Source organism: Oryza sativa, chromosome 6 (genome assembly GCF_034140825.1).
Source record: "Oryza sativa Japonica Group chromosome 6, ASM3414082v1".
In the NCBI taxonomy this organism is placed as follows: domain Eukaryota; kingdom Viridiplantae; phylum Streptophyta; class Magnoliopsida; order Poales; family Poaceae; genus Oryza; species Oryza sativa.
In genome coordinates this window covers 2895170-2912500 of record NC_089040.1, presented here as the reverse complement: position 1 = coordinate 2912500, position 17331 = coordinate 2895170, and the positions used below count along the sequence as shown (strand labels likewise).

The 17331-nt window shown below is 42.3% G+C and overlaps 2 protein-coding genes and 1 pseudogene across 2 annotated transcripts in view; 2 read left to right on the top strand and 1 right to left on the bottom strand.

Moving 5' to 3' along the window:
• LOC107277456 (uncharacterized) overlaps positions 1-4366 on the top strand; it is a 14595-nt gene extending 10229 nt beyond the window's left edge. Inside the window, exon 4 of the mRNA XM_015785707.3 lies at positions 2969-4366. Within this exon, the coding sequence (XP_015641193.1) occupies positions 2969-4099 (1131 nt within the window). The 3' untranslated portion in view covers positions 4100-4366. The remainder of the gene's footprint in view (positions 1-2968) is intronic.
• A 586-nt stretch (positions 4367-4952) lies between these two features.
• On the bottom strand, positions 4953-10481 carry LOC4340163 (probable sugar phosphate/phosphate translocator At1g06470). Its single transcript, XM_015786028.3, has 12 exons — positions 9873-10481; positions 9607-9776; positions 9440-9525; positions 9274-9323; positions 9001-9068; positions 8062-8162; positions 7929-7941; positions 7212-7396; positions 7049-7135; positions 6399-6493; positions 5821-5984; positions 4953-5535 (listed from the first exon to the last, which is right to left on the bottom strand). The coding sequence occupies exons 1-11, from the start codon at positions 10181-10183 to the stop codon at positions 5855-5857; spliced, it is 1296 nt and encodes a 431-aa protein (XP_015641514.1). The 5' UTR covers positions 10184-10481; the 3' UTR covers positions 4953-5535; positions 5821-5854.
• A 4571-nt stretch (positions 10482-15052) lies between these two features.
• On the top strand, positions 15053-16323 carry LOC9271114 (FCS-Like Zinc finger 2-like; annotated as a pseudogene).
• The last annotated feature ends 1008 nt before the right edge of the window (positions 16324-17331 follow it).

Sequence of the window (17331 nt, the reverse complement as noted above, 5' to 3'; positions counted from 1 at the left end):
TTTTGATCTTATAATTGTAGTACTACTAGTAAACAGTCATCTATTACTGCTCTATCCCATGTTGCGTAGTGACCACAATGAGTCGGTCTTAAAAAAACCTCTGCACCAAGCAAACTCGTCTTCCCTTGATGAGTTCCCGTGAGAGGGATCAGAGAGGATATATGCTGATCTACTCCGCCACGCCGACTCTCGATCTTAGGGCCTGTTCACTTTGATGTCATTTTCAATCTTATCAAATTTTGGTAAAGTTACAAAAAAAGTGACTACATTTAGTTTGCTGCCAAAATTTGACAACTATATAAGAAATCCTACCAAAATATTGGCAATAATGTCAAAATTTGGTAAGGTTTTTTTGGCATCAAAGTGATAAGCCCCTTAGTTTCCTGTCATCCTCGAATCTGGCTATGAGCCTAGGGAAGGGAGGAGTAATCTACATATCGTTTAGGTATGACGCAGGATAATTATATAGACAACAATCATCTGAAATGGTGTTTATGCAATAAGACATGTCCAAATCAGCGTACTAACAATATGTCAATATGCCTATATCAGATTAGTATGAATGACAGAGAGACGGGTAGAGAGAACAGCTATCCTTGCAACCAGGTAGTAACATAATCAATATTGTACTATGTTGGAGGAACAGGAACCGGGTCCCCTGTCTTCCGAGGCACCGGGGTATCGAAAGCCCGCAAGATCTACGTCACTAAGGTCTCAAGAAGAGCATCGATACCTATAAAATCTACATCTCTAAGGTCTCAAAGAGCGTCGAGACCTACAAGATCCACATCTCTAAGCAATGACGACCATCATGAACTCCTTTATCTTGATATCTTTGAAAAACTAGTCCAAATCAACGAGACACTATGTTAAATAGCAGTGAGAGCATGTGCTGGGCCCTGGTACTTGTGTGATACGCCCCAGGTACACAATGGTCCCGAGGTATAGCTACTATCCCGGAGGAATTTAGTCCCTCTCACCCAAACACCCCCTCAATTTGGAAACTTCACTCAGCGGTCAATGCAGGGTGGTGGGCCTAGAAGTTTGACTGCAAGCATCATCATGATGCTAGTTGCAGGGCGGTGCGCAGCGGATGGCAACTCAATTGCATGCATTGGGGACGTGGCGCTGTATGTGGCCTTCAGCGGGCCCATGTCATCCGAAGGAATAGGAGCAGAGTGGTGTGTCGCGTGCCTGTCATTCGCTGCATGGCTTCGCCATGAGGCCGCCTGACGCGTGGCCAGTCCATGGCGCATTGGGGACATGGCAATATATGCGGCTTTCAGCGGGCCCACGCCGTCCGAAGGAATAGGAGCATAGCAGTGTATCGCGTGTCTATCATTCACTGCATGGCTGTTGACGAAAAATCCGCGCCCGGCCTGGTGCCAAGTCTGTGTTGATGCGAATCGTATCAACAAACACACGAAGGCCTGAGAGATCTTCTTAGCTCCATTGGAGGTCCTAAAATATTGAATAGATGGGGGCACACCAGTCGGTTTGATCCTACAATTGACAAGATGTATAAACGGACGATCAAAGAGCTGATCGACCGATAAGCCGATATAGTAGTTCCAATCGATGCCGATATGGTTTTGAGCAATCGGCTATATGTCCGAGATGTAGATTCTGACACTTGTATAACAGTGATATAAAGACAATCGGATAAGCAAAGAGAACTTATAATAATAGAACAATATAATCCAATAGAAACCAATTGGCCGATAATGATATGATAGAATAAATGTTGATCCGATGGTTAAAACATACGTCGGTTGAAAATCCAATGTCGTTAATCCAAATGATTAAGTAAACAATGAAACCTTTATTACAATCGGCTAACACCAACTTGTATATAATCCTTATAAGCCGATACAACGTCCAAATAATTCATCGGCTGAAACCCCAATGATAGCCTCATCGACAATCGAAAAGCAAGTTAGTTCTTACAACTCCGAACACCACTTAGTAGATCAAACTCAATTGATACAACACTAAGTATGAAAGGAAGTATAAGGTCTAAACAATCGAGCCTTTGATTGATTTTCAGGGTGGTGGATACCCTAACTAATCTAAACCAACAAGAAAACCCTAAAAGGACCAGCCGATATAGAATAAAAACATTGTCAACTTAGATTGAATAGGGTATATGATATATAGGTGTTTACATCGACAAGATTAGAGTGTCGAAGTCCTAGCCTCGCCGATACAAACAAGCCATAACAAGCCTTACCCCTCGTCGGAGAAAAACGAAAACTAAAAGGGTGGCGATGCGCCGTAAGTATTTATTGATCTGTGTAGATAATTTACAGGGACCTTGGGTGTACATGTTTATATCCATAGGCTGATAAGAGTCCTAATTGGATACGACACAAACTTTTCTAAAGATAAAAGGAAAAACATAAAGTCCTTATCAAACATGACACAAACTTTCCTAAATACAAAACTTGCCTAATTAATAGATAAACTTAAGCTGTCATATCATGGTCTTCATGACTCCTCGAACTCGATCTCTACTGGATAAGCTTTCTATCGGCTGATTGTGCTCTTTAATTAACAGGATCCACAGAAGAATGTTACCAAATTTTAGCGTTAACAATGGCGCGCGCATGGCTCTCTTGTTGTTCGGTTACACAAGGATTCGTTTCAGGCCTGGAATGATAGGTACAACAAGAAATTTATAATATGTACAACAAGAGACCGGGATTTATTCCGTGTCCGGAACCAATTTACTCATATTAGGTACAACAAAACATCCGGATTAGTTCCACACCTCTTGACTAGTGGATTGATCCCGGTCTCTTATTATCCCTATCATAAGTAAATTGGTTCCCAGCCCGAAATAAATCCCGGTCTCTCGTTGTATCTATCATAAATTTTTTACTATATTTGTAATTCCCGGCCCGGATTGAATCCTTGTGTAACTACATCATCAACTTACAATTTTCTTTCTCAAACTTTATTTTGCAAGGTGCTGGATCGGCGGCCTCGGCGGGAAGCGCGCCGTTTGAGTGGCATCATCGTCCTCTCCGATGGAAAGGACATCAGACTATTGAAGGAAAGCTTGCAATTAGTAAGGAGAGACAAGTTCGGCCAAGTCAAGGGGACGAAAAGTTTCGAGGAGTCAGACACGGCCGTAGCGGTGAGGCGCCGGTTCCGAACCTACACGTTCGGCTTCGGTTCCTACCACGACCCACGCACGCTCTACTACCTGGCATCCCAGGGCTTCGGCACCTACTCCTTCGTCAACGAGAGCGTGCAGAACATCAGGGACGCCATGGCACTCTGCATCGGTGGCTTGACCTCCATTGTCGCGCAGGACTTGGAGGTCACCATCAGGGCAGCACACCCAGGGGTAGAGATCTCCTCCGTCGACAGCGGTTGCCATGACGTTTTGTTGAGCTCCAACAAGCACAAGTCGATCGTCCATATCAAGGACCTGTTGGGCGATGAGGAGAGGAACCTGATCGTCTACGTGAACGCGCCGGATCAGGAAGAACATGGGCAGCTTGCGACGGCCTCCATGGCCAAGCTCTTGACTGTAACAGCAGAGTACAGGAGCCCCCTGTCGCAGGATGATCTGATCAGGGCGGACGAGGCTGCGGCGTATGTGGAGAGGAGGCCAAAGAAGAAGCTGCTCGATGGCCATGATCTCTCCCCAGAGGTGGCCTGCGAGATGTACAGGCTGGGCGTTGTGAACCGTGTCTGGGGCATATGGACGGCGATTCCAGTTACCACAAACCCAACGTACACCACCATCAAAGGGGCAGTGAAGCTGTGGGAGATTGAAGGCCTGGACCAGGACGATGTCGTGAACCAACTGGAGAGCCTTCTTGCCGCCATCGATCCTTCCGTGCAGCCTAGCGCAGACCCTGACATGGCTGCTCTCAGGAGAAGGCTGTACAACGATCTCGATAAAATGAGGACCGAGTTCTCCAAAAATGTGATGGCAGGGTTGCCCTACGTGCTGTCGTGGCTCAGCTCACACCGGTGCCAGCGCGCCGCTACACGGGTTTTCGCCAGCGAAAGCTGCTTCCTTACCGTCAGGATGAAGAACATGATTGCCTCAGTTGAGACCGCGCTGGCCTACATCATCCAGTAGATAGATCAATAAACATGCGGCATCTTGATTTTTATTACTACTCAATTACTCATCTGATCGAGATGAAATCCGATCCATCCACACCGTGTTCCCATGAATAAGAGGCCCCTACCGTCTATAGTGCCCATGTACAGTTCTGCTCGACTGCATTGCTGACATTGTATGTATTCCATTTTTCTAAACTCATAGTACATTTGTATATCCAATCTATGTATACACACAGGTTGTTTGTGAATTTGTGAGGTATAAGATCTGTTCGTCTTAATTTTGTACTGTATCAGATCTTTGGATAACTCATGTGCATGCCAAGTTAACATCTGCCCCTGATATGTTCTCTGGTGTGGGGGTGCCAATTGCCAAGGCGGTGGGTTGGCAAAACTAGATCAGTTTGCGCCGCTCACCATGCGCATGCGGCATGTCGATGTTGGGGAGTAGGGGATTTCTTGTTGATTTAGTCTGATTCAGTACTTTGATGTTGGAGAGTAGGGGATTTCTTCTGAAGATGAGGACGCAGCAAAGGTGTGCAAATTTATCAGTGATGTGGATGTAATGTTGTTGTGCAATTTTGAATGTGTTACTGATCTTTAATCACCTAAGATTATCCAATAGCAAACTATTGTAGTCAATAGAACTGCTGTTCTTCGATGACTTGATTGAGAATACTCATTCTACCACCTGAGCACTATCTCATGCTAGGGAGAAGTCTCCACCTCTGTGTGATCAATTGTACAGTATTCATTTGTAATTCAAATGAAGGTCCAGCGAGCTGGGTCTCTGTCCTTTATTGGCAGTTTGGCGCACAAGTAGTACAAATATCTCCTCTTTGACAAGGGCAAATGAATGGACAAAATGCTACACACAAATTTAAAACTTGTGATTCCAAGTAGACTGGAAGTGTTACAGTACAAGTTACAGTATATAACATGCTACAATTCTACAAATACAAACAATCAAAAGGCTGCTCCCTAACTTTCAAGGGAACAGCAAATATGGAGGTATGTGTGGTAACTCTTACAATTTGATCTATATAGAATGAATATTCCTAGGCACCAAAAATGTGGAGGTTTAAGAATGAATATGTGCATGTTCCAGCTCGCACAAAGAGAAGAAAAACACGTAAATGACGTCCATTCTCAGGCAATACCAATATAAACAGCCATAACAATTTCAACTGCTGCCAATCTTCTCAAAAATGGGGATTTCGATGAAGTTAGCTCTTAGTTTGCCTGGCTATTTAATGAAGGATGAGAAGTGAGAAACCATTTCATTGTTTGGAGACGGACAAGCTCCGGCAGATAATTTTTAAGTTTGGTTGCAGAACATCAGCAAGTCTAGCAGTGCCCTTGTCCGTGACACCTCGTTTAAGTGGAAACATCCATAAGTACTTATAGTTTCAATCAATAAGCAGACATGAATGGTTTCAGGGCATAAAAATCCTGCCAAAATTGGATTAGTCAAATCATCACTGCATCAATTTTGGGACAAAAATGGTGAGCAAAACGAGAGAACAGAACCACAGATTAATCCGAACAAATATTATGTCAGAAATGGTATTGACATATCTAATTGCAGCATTATTTGGCATGAATATTATGTTGGTTCAGTTGCAGGTTCAAACATTTTTGGCAAATATGGAATTGTATAATCAAACACGCGCGCCTAGAGCCTACTCAGTCATGCCAGGGTGTCCATATTGGACAAGAGATGCAAGAGGTCCTTACCAAGTGACAGTTAAAATGTTGCCACATTGCAAAATTATGTATCTTCATCCTGAAACTCATCCTGGTCCTCCAAGTCATCTAGAATGATGTATTTGGCATCTCCATCGAATGAAGGTGAATTAACTTCATCCTCATTTATGTGACCCTTTTTGTATTTCTCATACCTATGATTATGATTAGCAATAAATAAGATATCGTCACACCATGAAAAGGCAAAAGAATAGCATGTCAAGGAATCAATTATGTGATATGTGGTACAGTAAGTGCTTAATGTGTAGTGCGATTATTATGATGTCGTAAGACTTAAGATCTAAAGATCGGTTGACGATTGCAAACTTGATGCAAAAAGAATCAACTACTAGGTAAAAAACAACAATCGGTTTAGCAATATGGAATATGCTACTAGCATTTTGAACTAGCTTACCATTCATTATGGCATTATCTCATGTTAACCTATTCTGAATGCTATTCCTCTGTTAGTTCATTAGCCCTTTTCTATACAAGTTAAGAACTATGGACTCACATTTGTGTTGCCCATGAGTTAAAGTTGCAAATGTTTCAAAAAAATAGACACTTACTTGTACCAATTGAATAAGCTAACTCCAACCATGATGGTGGCGAGACCAAGCCCTTTCAACCAAGTGAACTCATCATGGAAATAAAATACTGCGACCTGAAAGGACAAGGTGGAAAATTTCTTCAATCACAGTTGCAGATGCCTATACCTAGAAGCATGCCTAATCTGAACTTATGGAGTATAGGGTTCTATTTATATATAGAGATATTGCCAATCATGGTATGATATTCATGGTAATACTACTAATACAAAACGTTGATTGTCATGTAACACTACTGACAGCTTCTTTTATTACGCAAGCTATCTTTAAACTTTAGATGTGCCAAAAATTGAATAACTTACTGATCATGATTTAAAATCGAGGAAGCTGCTGGTTGTATTTTTTTTCCTTGGGTGCATAAAAAATATTTAGAAAAGGAACACTCAAAAAAACCGGTTCAAGACTATTAGTCATTCTTTTCATGAGTTATCAATGGTTGACCATGTTTATTATCCTGGTTCTAGTTCAAATGAAGCGTTCTCTGTTATTAATAGCAGTATTCACTTAAATATTAGGTAGAATTAAGATACTACCTTGCAAGGGGTCAATAAAATTCAGATTCTGCTATAGATGATGAAAGTTGGAAGATATATACAAATTTTAAATTTTACCAAGATGGTTACAGCTTCTTTTACTACCCCAGCTATTGTCACAGTTATAGCACTGGTTGCTGAAACAAGTACATACTCTGTTAACACCTGCATTTAAAACAAAACATCATGACAACATATATGATACTACTAACAAGTTTGTGATAAAATAAATGCTCATTACCATGAAAAAGGCCAAGGTTCCTCCAACAAGCATAAGTAAAAAACTGCGCATGACATGCCACGGGCTATCAAAATATGTGTTCTTCTGAAAATCGCTCCAAGGATCCATTAAGAGAGAGAGTACCATGGTGGCTATGGCCATCACTGGGGTTACATGACTCATCAGGGTGATTGGATTTTTTAGACCTGCCAAAGATAGATTATTGTCACCCCGTGAAACCCTAGGTCAAATGGAATGAGGATCCAGCACAAACTACAGCTAGTCTGTATGTTGGAACATTGTTCCTGATATTTCTAAGGTAAAGATCAACAACATTAGTGTCATACACATTTATGGTACACAAAATTTGTGTTTAAATTTCATCAACTGCACAAGCAACTGATGGCTCCTCATATAAAAAGGTCATATGGCTTTGGAGAACAGAGCAAAGATTTCTACTTAGCTCAAAAAGCTGGGCGTGAGCCTTTGATAAAAAAAAAATTCTACTTAGCCTTCAAGGCTCCAACCTTTTCAACATAGCTTACTTATCGGGAAAAAACATAGGTAAATATCCAAAGAAGGCCTTAATTTGACTGAATAAAAAATTATTATATGCACAACAAATCTACCAAATAATTTGACATTAGAAGTATTAAGGTGCCCTTGTGGGTTCCTCTCTTATTGTTGGAATAAGTTTTCAAAGATAAAGCATTAAGCTCAGCTAAGTAGGTAACATACCATAAGAATCTTTCTTGAAATATCAAGATCCACATGCAGAAAAACAAAGCTAAACATTAGCACGAGGAGCATTGAGGAACAAGAGAAACATGTGATTCAAAAACATTTGGATAACTTTAGTTAGGACACTTACTTGCAACAGTATCTGAGTCATGGACCAGCGAAATCCTGACATAACAGCGGCAAGTGTCACAAAAATGAATCCCCAGAAGTCAAACTCAGTCTCCTTTGAAACTGATAAAAAAACACATCATTAGATCATAAAAGATAACTCCAAAAGGTACATTACGTTATTACACTAAAAAGGATTGCACAACGGAAGAGTGTAACAATATAGTGCCTTATATAAGAGAAACACTCTACTGGAGTACAAGTTACAGTTTGTTGCACACCCGTCAATTCAACCTCTATGTGAAGCAGAATATATATTTAACAGCATTTCGTCTCGCCAACTTCTTCAGCTCAGTAGTTGATCTAAACATGCCTAGAGAAACAATGCTGGCCAAATAGGAGATAACCATCTCAACACAACCAAAAGAGTCACTGATATCCAAATTGTGGTAAACACCACAGACATGTTTTACCTTATCAGGTATGGCGTCTACACTATGTTAAATTCAGTAGCCATTATCCCAAAAACAAGTTAAAAAGGATAATTTGAACTGATAAAACCTTTAAACCAACACCCGCCCCTAATTTACGAAATGATGTATTCTCCAGCATTGGAATTTTGCAAGGCAATAGACTTATACTGCATAATGAGAAAGCTCAGCTTTTTCTTCATTTATCAAACAAGTCAAGAATGACAATTAAGACAGGTAGTACTTAGTCTATCATAATACCACCTTCCGAACAGCTAACTTTTGTTTGTTACCTACAGATCATGTTTCAACCTGTGCTGGTAAAATACAATCTAATAATGACATAGAAGAGCAAGTCACAAAAAAGATAAAGCAATACTACTATCTTAATAAATAAGCTAGTAGCTACCAGCATACTTAGCAGCAGCACAAAATTCAATACTCAGCAATAGTCTCTCTGCATGCATTCTAAGCCCTCCGAGTGTACGAACCTGTCAAGAGAACCCCAGTAGAGATAACTACAATTATTCCTAGAAGCTTGATGCTGGGACTCTCCAACCTTGTAAAACAGAAGGAATATTTAGAAGAATATACTATAAAAAACAAAGGACATCGAAAGACCGAGGAACAAATCTTATCAATTTGATAGAATAATAATCAATTACCCCCAATAACCATCACAGATAAAATCAACTGAGTAAGCATTTGTACAGGAAAGCCATACTACAGAGGTAATAACAAATTTCGTGGTAGTTAGCACTCACCTAAATGCAAAAGCAAACATCAAAAGAAATATCGGGGAGGCTGATTTACACTGCAAAGAGTCAATTTTTTTTTAAAAAAAATCTAGTTAATTTTTCAGCCAAATGAACTGAGAGGAACCTGATTAATAGCAAGAATAATGAAGCATTTCTGTGGATAAGTAGATACCATGGTAGCAAATGTCACCGAGATAAACACTAGAGACGCATTGCTCAGGTTGATGTCCAATGCTGTTCCCAGAGCAGTTGGCACGACTGAAGAAATGCAAAGAAAGTAAGACTAAACGGCCAAACAAAATGATCTTCAACTCTGAGGAATCCAACATACATACAAACCTCTCATGAAGTAATCCTTCCATCCCATCTCCACCGCGTTCTCCACCCCTTTGGTCTGGAACAGCATTATGATCTTGGAGAGCCCCGCCTGCAGCGCGAAGTGCACGGTGTTCATCAGCAGCGGCGCCGGGAACTTGCCCAGCTTGTCGCCAAGCAGCGTCTTGTTGTATCTACCCCAGCAAGCAACCAACCAAATCAAACCGCCATTGTTGCTGGCTCACATCACATCTGAGGAGAAAGAAGAATAGGAGGAGGAGTATACTCACAGCGTGAGGCAGGTACTGAAGGCGTACCAGACGAGGATGTAGAAGCCCGTCTTGAGCACCACCGCGGGCGCCAGCGCGGCGCGCTCCGCACGCTCCAGCGACTCCAGCTTGGTGACGGACTCGCTCGGGCGGAGCCCCCCGGCGCCGCCGGGAGGGTTCTCCACGTCGAACGCCTTGCGTGGGGTGGCGGCGCCGACCCCGTCCGGATCCGCGGCGTACATGCTCCGCTGCCGGAAGTAGCCGGATCGCGGGGACCCACCCTCCGCCGCCGCCGCCGCCGACGCCGCGTCCCCCTCGGGCTTGGAATGCATATCCCTCCACCACCACGGCGCGCGCCAAAGCGATCTCTCTCCTCCTCCTCGGCGGCTCCGCCCGCGGCGCGCGCGCGCGCACCCACCTACCTACCTGGCTGTGGCTGGCAACCTACAAGGACGACGACGCCGGCATTGCGGCGCGCGACACGGAATGCCGACGCCGACGCAATCGGCGAATGGCGCGGCCGCGGCGGCGCCGGGGGATCTGGGAATGGGGGTGGGTGGCCGGTGCGTGCCGACCTTGCCTGCCGGGGGACGAGGCGAGGAGGGAGACGGTGGTGGATTTGGCGGGTGTGGTCGCGACGCGGGCGGGTCGGGTTTGGTGGTGGCCGCGTGCCGGACAGGCGCTCGCTGTCGCGCCCGGTTCGGTGGCGTTCTGGTGCCGTGCCGACCGCGTGCCAACCGAGACGTGAAACGCAAGGGGTTCTTTGGTGGTGGGGGTGGGCCCCACCCGGTGGGGGCAGGGTTCACAATCTTGATATCGGATCAAAATCTGTCCTAACTACCGTCCTCACTCTATCCCATAAAAAACCAACCTAGATTGGATGTGACACATTCTAGTATAGTCCAGATTCGTTGTACTAGAATATGTCATATCCATCTTAGATTCATCGGATTAAGCGAGTAAGCGATATCGTCGGATTTCATGTAATTCGTCGTAAACTGGTACAATTTAAATTTTATCCTAAGAATTTGAATTTAGTTTGACAAATCGAGTGGTTTGTGTTTTCACCCAATCCGAAAGTCCGAATTTCATAAATCTAAACCGGATTCCACTAAAATTATGAACCTTTGTGGGGCTAATTAGGCTGTGTTAACACTTGTTGGGAACAAATCCCTCACGCACATAAAACAGAAAAACTCACTAGCGCATAATTAATTAATTATTAGCTTTTTTTTACAAATAGATTAATATATTTTTTTAAAAGACAACTTTCGTATAGAAAACTATTTAATACACACAATGTTTAGTAGTTTGGGAAATATGCATGTGTAAAACGAGAAAAATGAGTTGGAAACCTCAACTAAAGAACTCATTCTCAATAGTGTATAGTGTAATCGTTTTACCTATGACTGATGTTAAATCATAATGTTTATTTGTGAAAGAAACTAATTTGTAGATAAAACTTATATTTAGCTATATAAAATGAGTGGTAGAAAATAAAATATGGTAAAAGCTGTTACAATAAATTCAAAACTAAGTTTTAAATTTTATATTTTGGTTGTGGTTGAGAAGCTGAAGAGCGACGATAACGCTAGTAGTGTGGTCAATATGCCCCCACAATGGGGATCATCTAGGTTTTGTCCACTGTACGATCGGATAATTTTGATTTTAACTGTACCCCACTTAAAATAGTGGATGCAATTTTGGATCTAAGCCAAGGCTGGACCATTGAGTCTTCCCCCAGATGCAATTGATTGCGTTTTTTATCTGGAGAAATGGTTTACTGATTCTGCTTTGTCTTTATTTGATTTGCCTAGTGTGTTCATTTACAGCTCCATCGTAGTCATTTGTTGGCTTATTAGCTATAGTTAAAATTCAAATTTAAAAATTTAATTTAATTTTAAGTTTATTTTGATATTTTTATTAAAATTTATTTTCAGTATTATCTCTCCAGTCACTGAAAACATAGATATAATGGTCTTATATACTACATCCGTCCCAAAATATAAGCATTTTTAGTTATAAATTTAGACAGCTGACAAAAGTTACTATATTTTATGACGGGGAGAGTATACTTTATATTATCTTTTAAGTTACTAAAAACATAGTTATAAAAGTTTTATAATTAATTGTTGCCTTAAGCATATTTTTTTACGTAGTGCACGGATGGTATGTATGTCCGTGGGACATTGAACGTAGTCATTCATCAATTTTTACAGAGCCACACTGGTTACATGAGCCACTCATGCTCATGCTTATCCATTCCAATAGCATCCTTGCTAGTGGCTTTGTGCTTTACAATTAAACGTTTTTTTGTTGACCTATATATAGCAATATCCTATTGTGAACCATGACAATAGATATTCTTAGAAATATTTTAATTTTGCTTCATTGCAACAATCCTAAAGATGAAAAACATTTATACCATATATACTAAATAAATACAATTAGACATTACGGATTATCTACAATGATGTGGGGCGTTGTAAGATACTCTACACATTCAGGCAACAGGGCGACATAAAGTTTGGGTACATTCCATAGTTAAATTTTTTGGTCGTAATCTATGTGTAATTTCAAATAGCATGATCAGGCATCTCCTCAAATATATTTAACAAATAAAGGGGATGATGTGTATGATCTGAAAGCAACCCACGAAAAGACAAAAGGTTTTGTAAGTGTGAAGTGCGGACTAAGTATTGCATCTTCCAAATACACCCTCCGTTCTATATAGAATTAAATTCTACCTATAAATCTGGACAATTTTTTGTTCAGATTTATATCTAGAATTTAAGTTTTTTTTTTTAAAATGGAGGGAAACTGCGAGATCCAGATGAGGAAAAGCAGATCTGATCAAAAAGGTAAAAACCACTGAGCTCCAATCCGGGTTCGGGTATCATCTAGCTACAGGATCCACATATCTGCCTTCTGCGAAGCACTGATCTGACACGAGACAGGTTTAGCAAACCAAACATCCTACCAAGTGTGTATTTAACTAATGGCGTCCAAAGTAATTAATATAATCAGGTGGTCATGGCCTGATTGGTGAAGACTGAAGACACGAGCGTTTGTTGGACCTAACAGATATAAAATTGGTTACCATGATGCTGCAAGCTTTGCTAATTGCACACGAACTTTACAGTGAAATGAAATGAGCTTGCTAGCTAAGCTCTTTCTGGTGAAAAGGCTAATTAGTGGTACCTGAAAGAAATTAGTAGTACGTAATTAGGTAGTGTATCATGGCTTAGTGTGGTTTTCATATGGCCTAGTCTGTCTGTTCTCTGAATTTTTTTTTTTGTTTGTAATAGATTTGGTATGGATTTGGATGGATGAACCATCTCGATCTGCAGATAGTTCTGAAAGAATGAAATTGTGTGTAGGTGGAGTCCAGTTGGATCCACTGTCGCATTCATCTATCCCATGAATCATAGCACTTTTTTTTAAAACTATGAATCATAGCACTTGAGTTGTTGTCAAGCGTTAGTCAAGACGCTTGTTCATGTATCATGATCATCTCCAAACTGGATAGTGGACACTGCGCGCCTGTCAGACAGTTCTATCTCCTGTAGAGCTAGATTCATTTATACTCCACATAATGAAGTTTACGGTGCCATCGTCATTAGGTTTAGGTTTTTTTCAGATTATTTATTTAATTACTGAAACAGAATATTTGATTCACATTTCGAATTTTTTTCCAGAAATAACAACCCTTTGATTTTTCGTTTAAATTCATTCAAAATTCAAACATGTTTTTTTGCAACTAGGCAAGTACCTCGGTTATGTCTCCAAGGTTGATCAACAAAGTACTCGTATAAGGCATGCATGGTTGGGACATGGTACTACCAGACTCCGTCCCTGAGAACCTGAAGGCCATTGACATTGTTGTCAACCATGAGAATGGAAAGAACTGTTCCATCAGAGTGAGGCTTGAGGCCATTGACAAGCTCAGGCTAGCTTGGAACACTAGGTATTGTAGTTGAATCTGACATGAGTGGTGACATTTTCACCCAACTGGTTAGTGAAGTAATCCTTGTCAAGACCTAGAATATTTGATGCCATTGCTGGAAGGAGAATGTCCTTTACTTCCCTGCATTTTTTTTGGTGAACTCATGTTCAAAAATCTTCATATCTGCTTTTAACCATTTGCCACTTTTAGATTTGGCAAATAACTATTTGCCACCCCTATCTCAATAACATGTGGGTTCACATGTGTCTATGACATGTGGGTCCAGTGGCAAAAAGTTATTTGCTACATCTAAATGTGGCAAATGGTTAAATATCTCGTCTCCTTTGGCTACTCGATCACTGGCTGGTGAATGGTGATCGAGCAATGAGCAGCACAGTGATCCGTGTAGAACTGTAGATCAACAACCACACGGTTCATGTCAATGCGAAGAAGACACAGCAGGCCAAGGGTCAACCAAAGGATAAGGATTTTCTATACCTAAATACAATGGCGCCCATCGTTCACATGCGACTCAAAAAATTATAATTTGTTTTTACAAAATATAGTAATATCAATTGGGATGATATAAGTCTATATACAAACATACAGGACTATATTTGATCTAGAACTAAAAAACAAAAATAATAAAATTAGATAGTGAATAGTACCGGTACAACGTAGATAAATTTTGTAATTTTTGTTTCTTCGTAAGTAGATCAAATTTAGATTTGCATGTTTATATAATATCTTATATTGTTATTATATATCTTATTAAATTTTATATTGTTTAATGTACATACATACACCTACGTATCATTGCAATAATTTCCTGTCAACCAAACACGTACTTGGACGAGCGCTTATAATCAAGCTCAAACGAATGATTGTCCTCAGGTTTGCTTGTCAGGTATCGAAGGAACGAGAAAGAGAAGGAATAAGTTCACTGAAGGTCCCTCAACTTAACAGCGATATTTTTTGAGGTCCCTTAACCACAAAATCAGAAATGTATACCCCTAAACTCACACAAACCGTGCACTCAAGGTCCTATGGCAGTATATATGGGTGGTTTCGCTGACGTGGCATCCTAGTCAGCAAAAAGAAATTTAAAAAATACGTGGGGCCCACATGTCAGCTGCCGATTCCTTCTCTTCTCTTTTCTTCTCCTCCTCCCTTCTCTCCTCTCTCTTCTCTTCTTCTTCAGTGAGGCCGGCGCCCAGCCGGCGGGCGGAGCGGCGAAGGGCGACGGCGGGCGAGCGTGGCGGCGGGCCCGCGCGGCAGCGGAGCGGCGCACTGTGCCGGCGCCGGCGCCGGCTAGGAGGACGACGAACTGTCCCTGCTGCTGCGTTGCAGCGTGCAGCCGGTGGCGGCCCCGCTGCTCCTCCGCATGAAGTCCGGCAAGGGCGCCCACCGCAGCGAGAACATCTTCTGGGAGACCACCATGGAGTCCACCATCTTCCTCGTCGACGACAACTCCTCCTCCTCCTGCGCCGGCGGCGGCGACGATGATTACCACTACCTCGACGCCTGCTTCCTCTGCAAGCGGGACATCACTTCAACCGCCACATCTTCATGTACAAGTACGTACCACGATCTTAATTAATTTTCTCTCGTCGAATCTCGTGCATATATATTTGCTTGATTGATTCTTCGATTATTCAGTGATTCATTGATTTGATTGCATATGTGTTGTTTGTGCAGGGGGAACGTGGCGTTCTGCTGCGACGACTGCAGGCAGGACAAGATGGACATGGACTCCGCGCTCGCCGCCGTCAAGCGCCGCCACCGCACGCTGCAACGCAGCAGCAGGGACAGGTCGTCCTCCTCCTCGTCGGCGCCGGCGGAGGCACAGTGCGCCGACAACGAGGCGGGCCTCTTTGCGGTGATCCCCCGCCGCCCCACCGTCTCTGACCTCACCACCCACGCTGCTCCCGCCGTGTCTGGCTAGCTGGCTAGCTACTACTAAGCCGTTCGTTGTACAGTCACAGCGGCGGAGCGGTGATGGGCGGCGGCGGGCCCGCACCTCCTCCGCATGAAGTCCGGCAAGGGCGCCCGCCGCCGTCACGCTCTTCCGCTCGCCCGCTGCCGCCCATCGTCGCTCTGGCCCGCATCCTGGCGCCGCTCCGCTGCCGCGCAGGCTCGCCGCCGCCCATTGCCGGCCTCCCTCACTGAAGAAGAAAAGAAGAGAGAACATAGAAAATATAAGAGAAGGAATGTGCAACTGACATATGGGCCCCACATACTTTTTTAATTTTTTTTTTGCTGACTAGGATGCCGCGTCAGCGAAACCACTCATATATACTGCCATAGGACCTTGAGTGCACGGTTTGTGTGAGTTTAGGGGTATACATTTCTGGTTTTGTGGTTAAGGGACCTCAAAAAATCTCGCTGTTAAGTTGAGGGACCTCTGGTGAACTTATTCTGAAAGAGAATAACTATGGCCCATTCAAGGCTCACGAAAGAGAAAATACGGCCCAACATAGGCCCATAATGGAGATATCATGGCACATTTAAGGCCCGTGATTCTAATGAGTACTCCCTCCGTTTTTTTAATAGATGACGCCATTGACTTTTTCTCACATGTTTGACCATTCGTCTTATTTAAAAATTTTATGTAAATGTATAAGATATAAATCACACTTAAAGTACTATGAGTGATAAAACAACTCATAACAAAATAAATTATAATTACGTAAATTTTTTGAATAAGACGAATGGTCAAACATTTGAGAAAAAGTCAACGGCGTCATCTATTAAAAAACGGAGGTAGTACCTCATAAAAGATTCGGGTTAATTTCAATCGCGTCCCTCAATGGCAAAGCCAGGTAGTATGTATCCTCTATTTTTCAAAAGGGTTACCAGAATACTAGTGCAAATAGTAGTCCTAGAAAGTGGTTTTGGGAAATAGAGGATACATTATACCTGATTTGGCGGTTGAGAAATGTGATTGAAACTCAAATCTTAGATGAGAAAGGTAAACTGGATTTTTTTCCTTTAAGGAATATAGTGGTCATATATGCCTATCTGAGACCCACTATTACCTACTTCAAAACTATAATGGAGCCATTTAGGCCCTCTTAAGGTCCTCTCTGGCACGCCATATCAACTTTTCGGTCCAAGGCCTATAAAATAATACTATACCAGAGAAGCGGAGGAGTGCCGATGGTATGCGGCTCGCCTTTGCCGTCACTGTGCAAATAAAGACAGACAAGGGCTAGGGACAAAATAGACATTTAATGCAATTTTATGCTGGCATGTTCATGCAATAGCAAAAGCGTTGGAACAATCTTAAAGGGTGGTATTTGAAGAGTGGACGCTTTCTAAAGTGGCAAATAGTTAAATTTTCCCTTGGAGGAACCGGAGAAGAGGATAGAGAGTAGGGAGCGACAATTTACGCACGAAGACCATATGCAAAGATATCAAGTCGACCACCTCGGGAAGTTGTGGGATCGAATGGAGATTGGAAATATTATCAAGGCCACCAATATGACCCATCAGATAGAAACGGATAATTGGCTAACGCACATCTTGGACTTG

What these genes read in the sequence shown, in the direction of transcription:
- LOC4340163 (XM_015786028.3), bottom strand. Translation starts at nt 10,183, where the DNA reads ATGCATTCCAAGCCCGAGGGGGACGCGGCGTCGGCGGCGGCGGCGGCG. An exon ending in CGGTGACATTTGCTACCATG is followed by an intron (nt 9,324 to 9,439) that starts GTATCTACTTAT and finishes GACTCTTTGCAG; the next exon opens with TGTAAATCAGCCTCCCCGAT. An exon ending in ATGTTTGCTTTTGCATTTAG is followed by an intron (nt 9,069 to 9,273) that starts GTGAGTGCTAAC and finishes CTGTTTTACAAG; the next exon opens with GTTGGAGAGTCCCAGCATCA.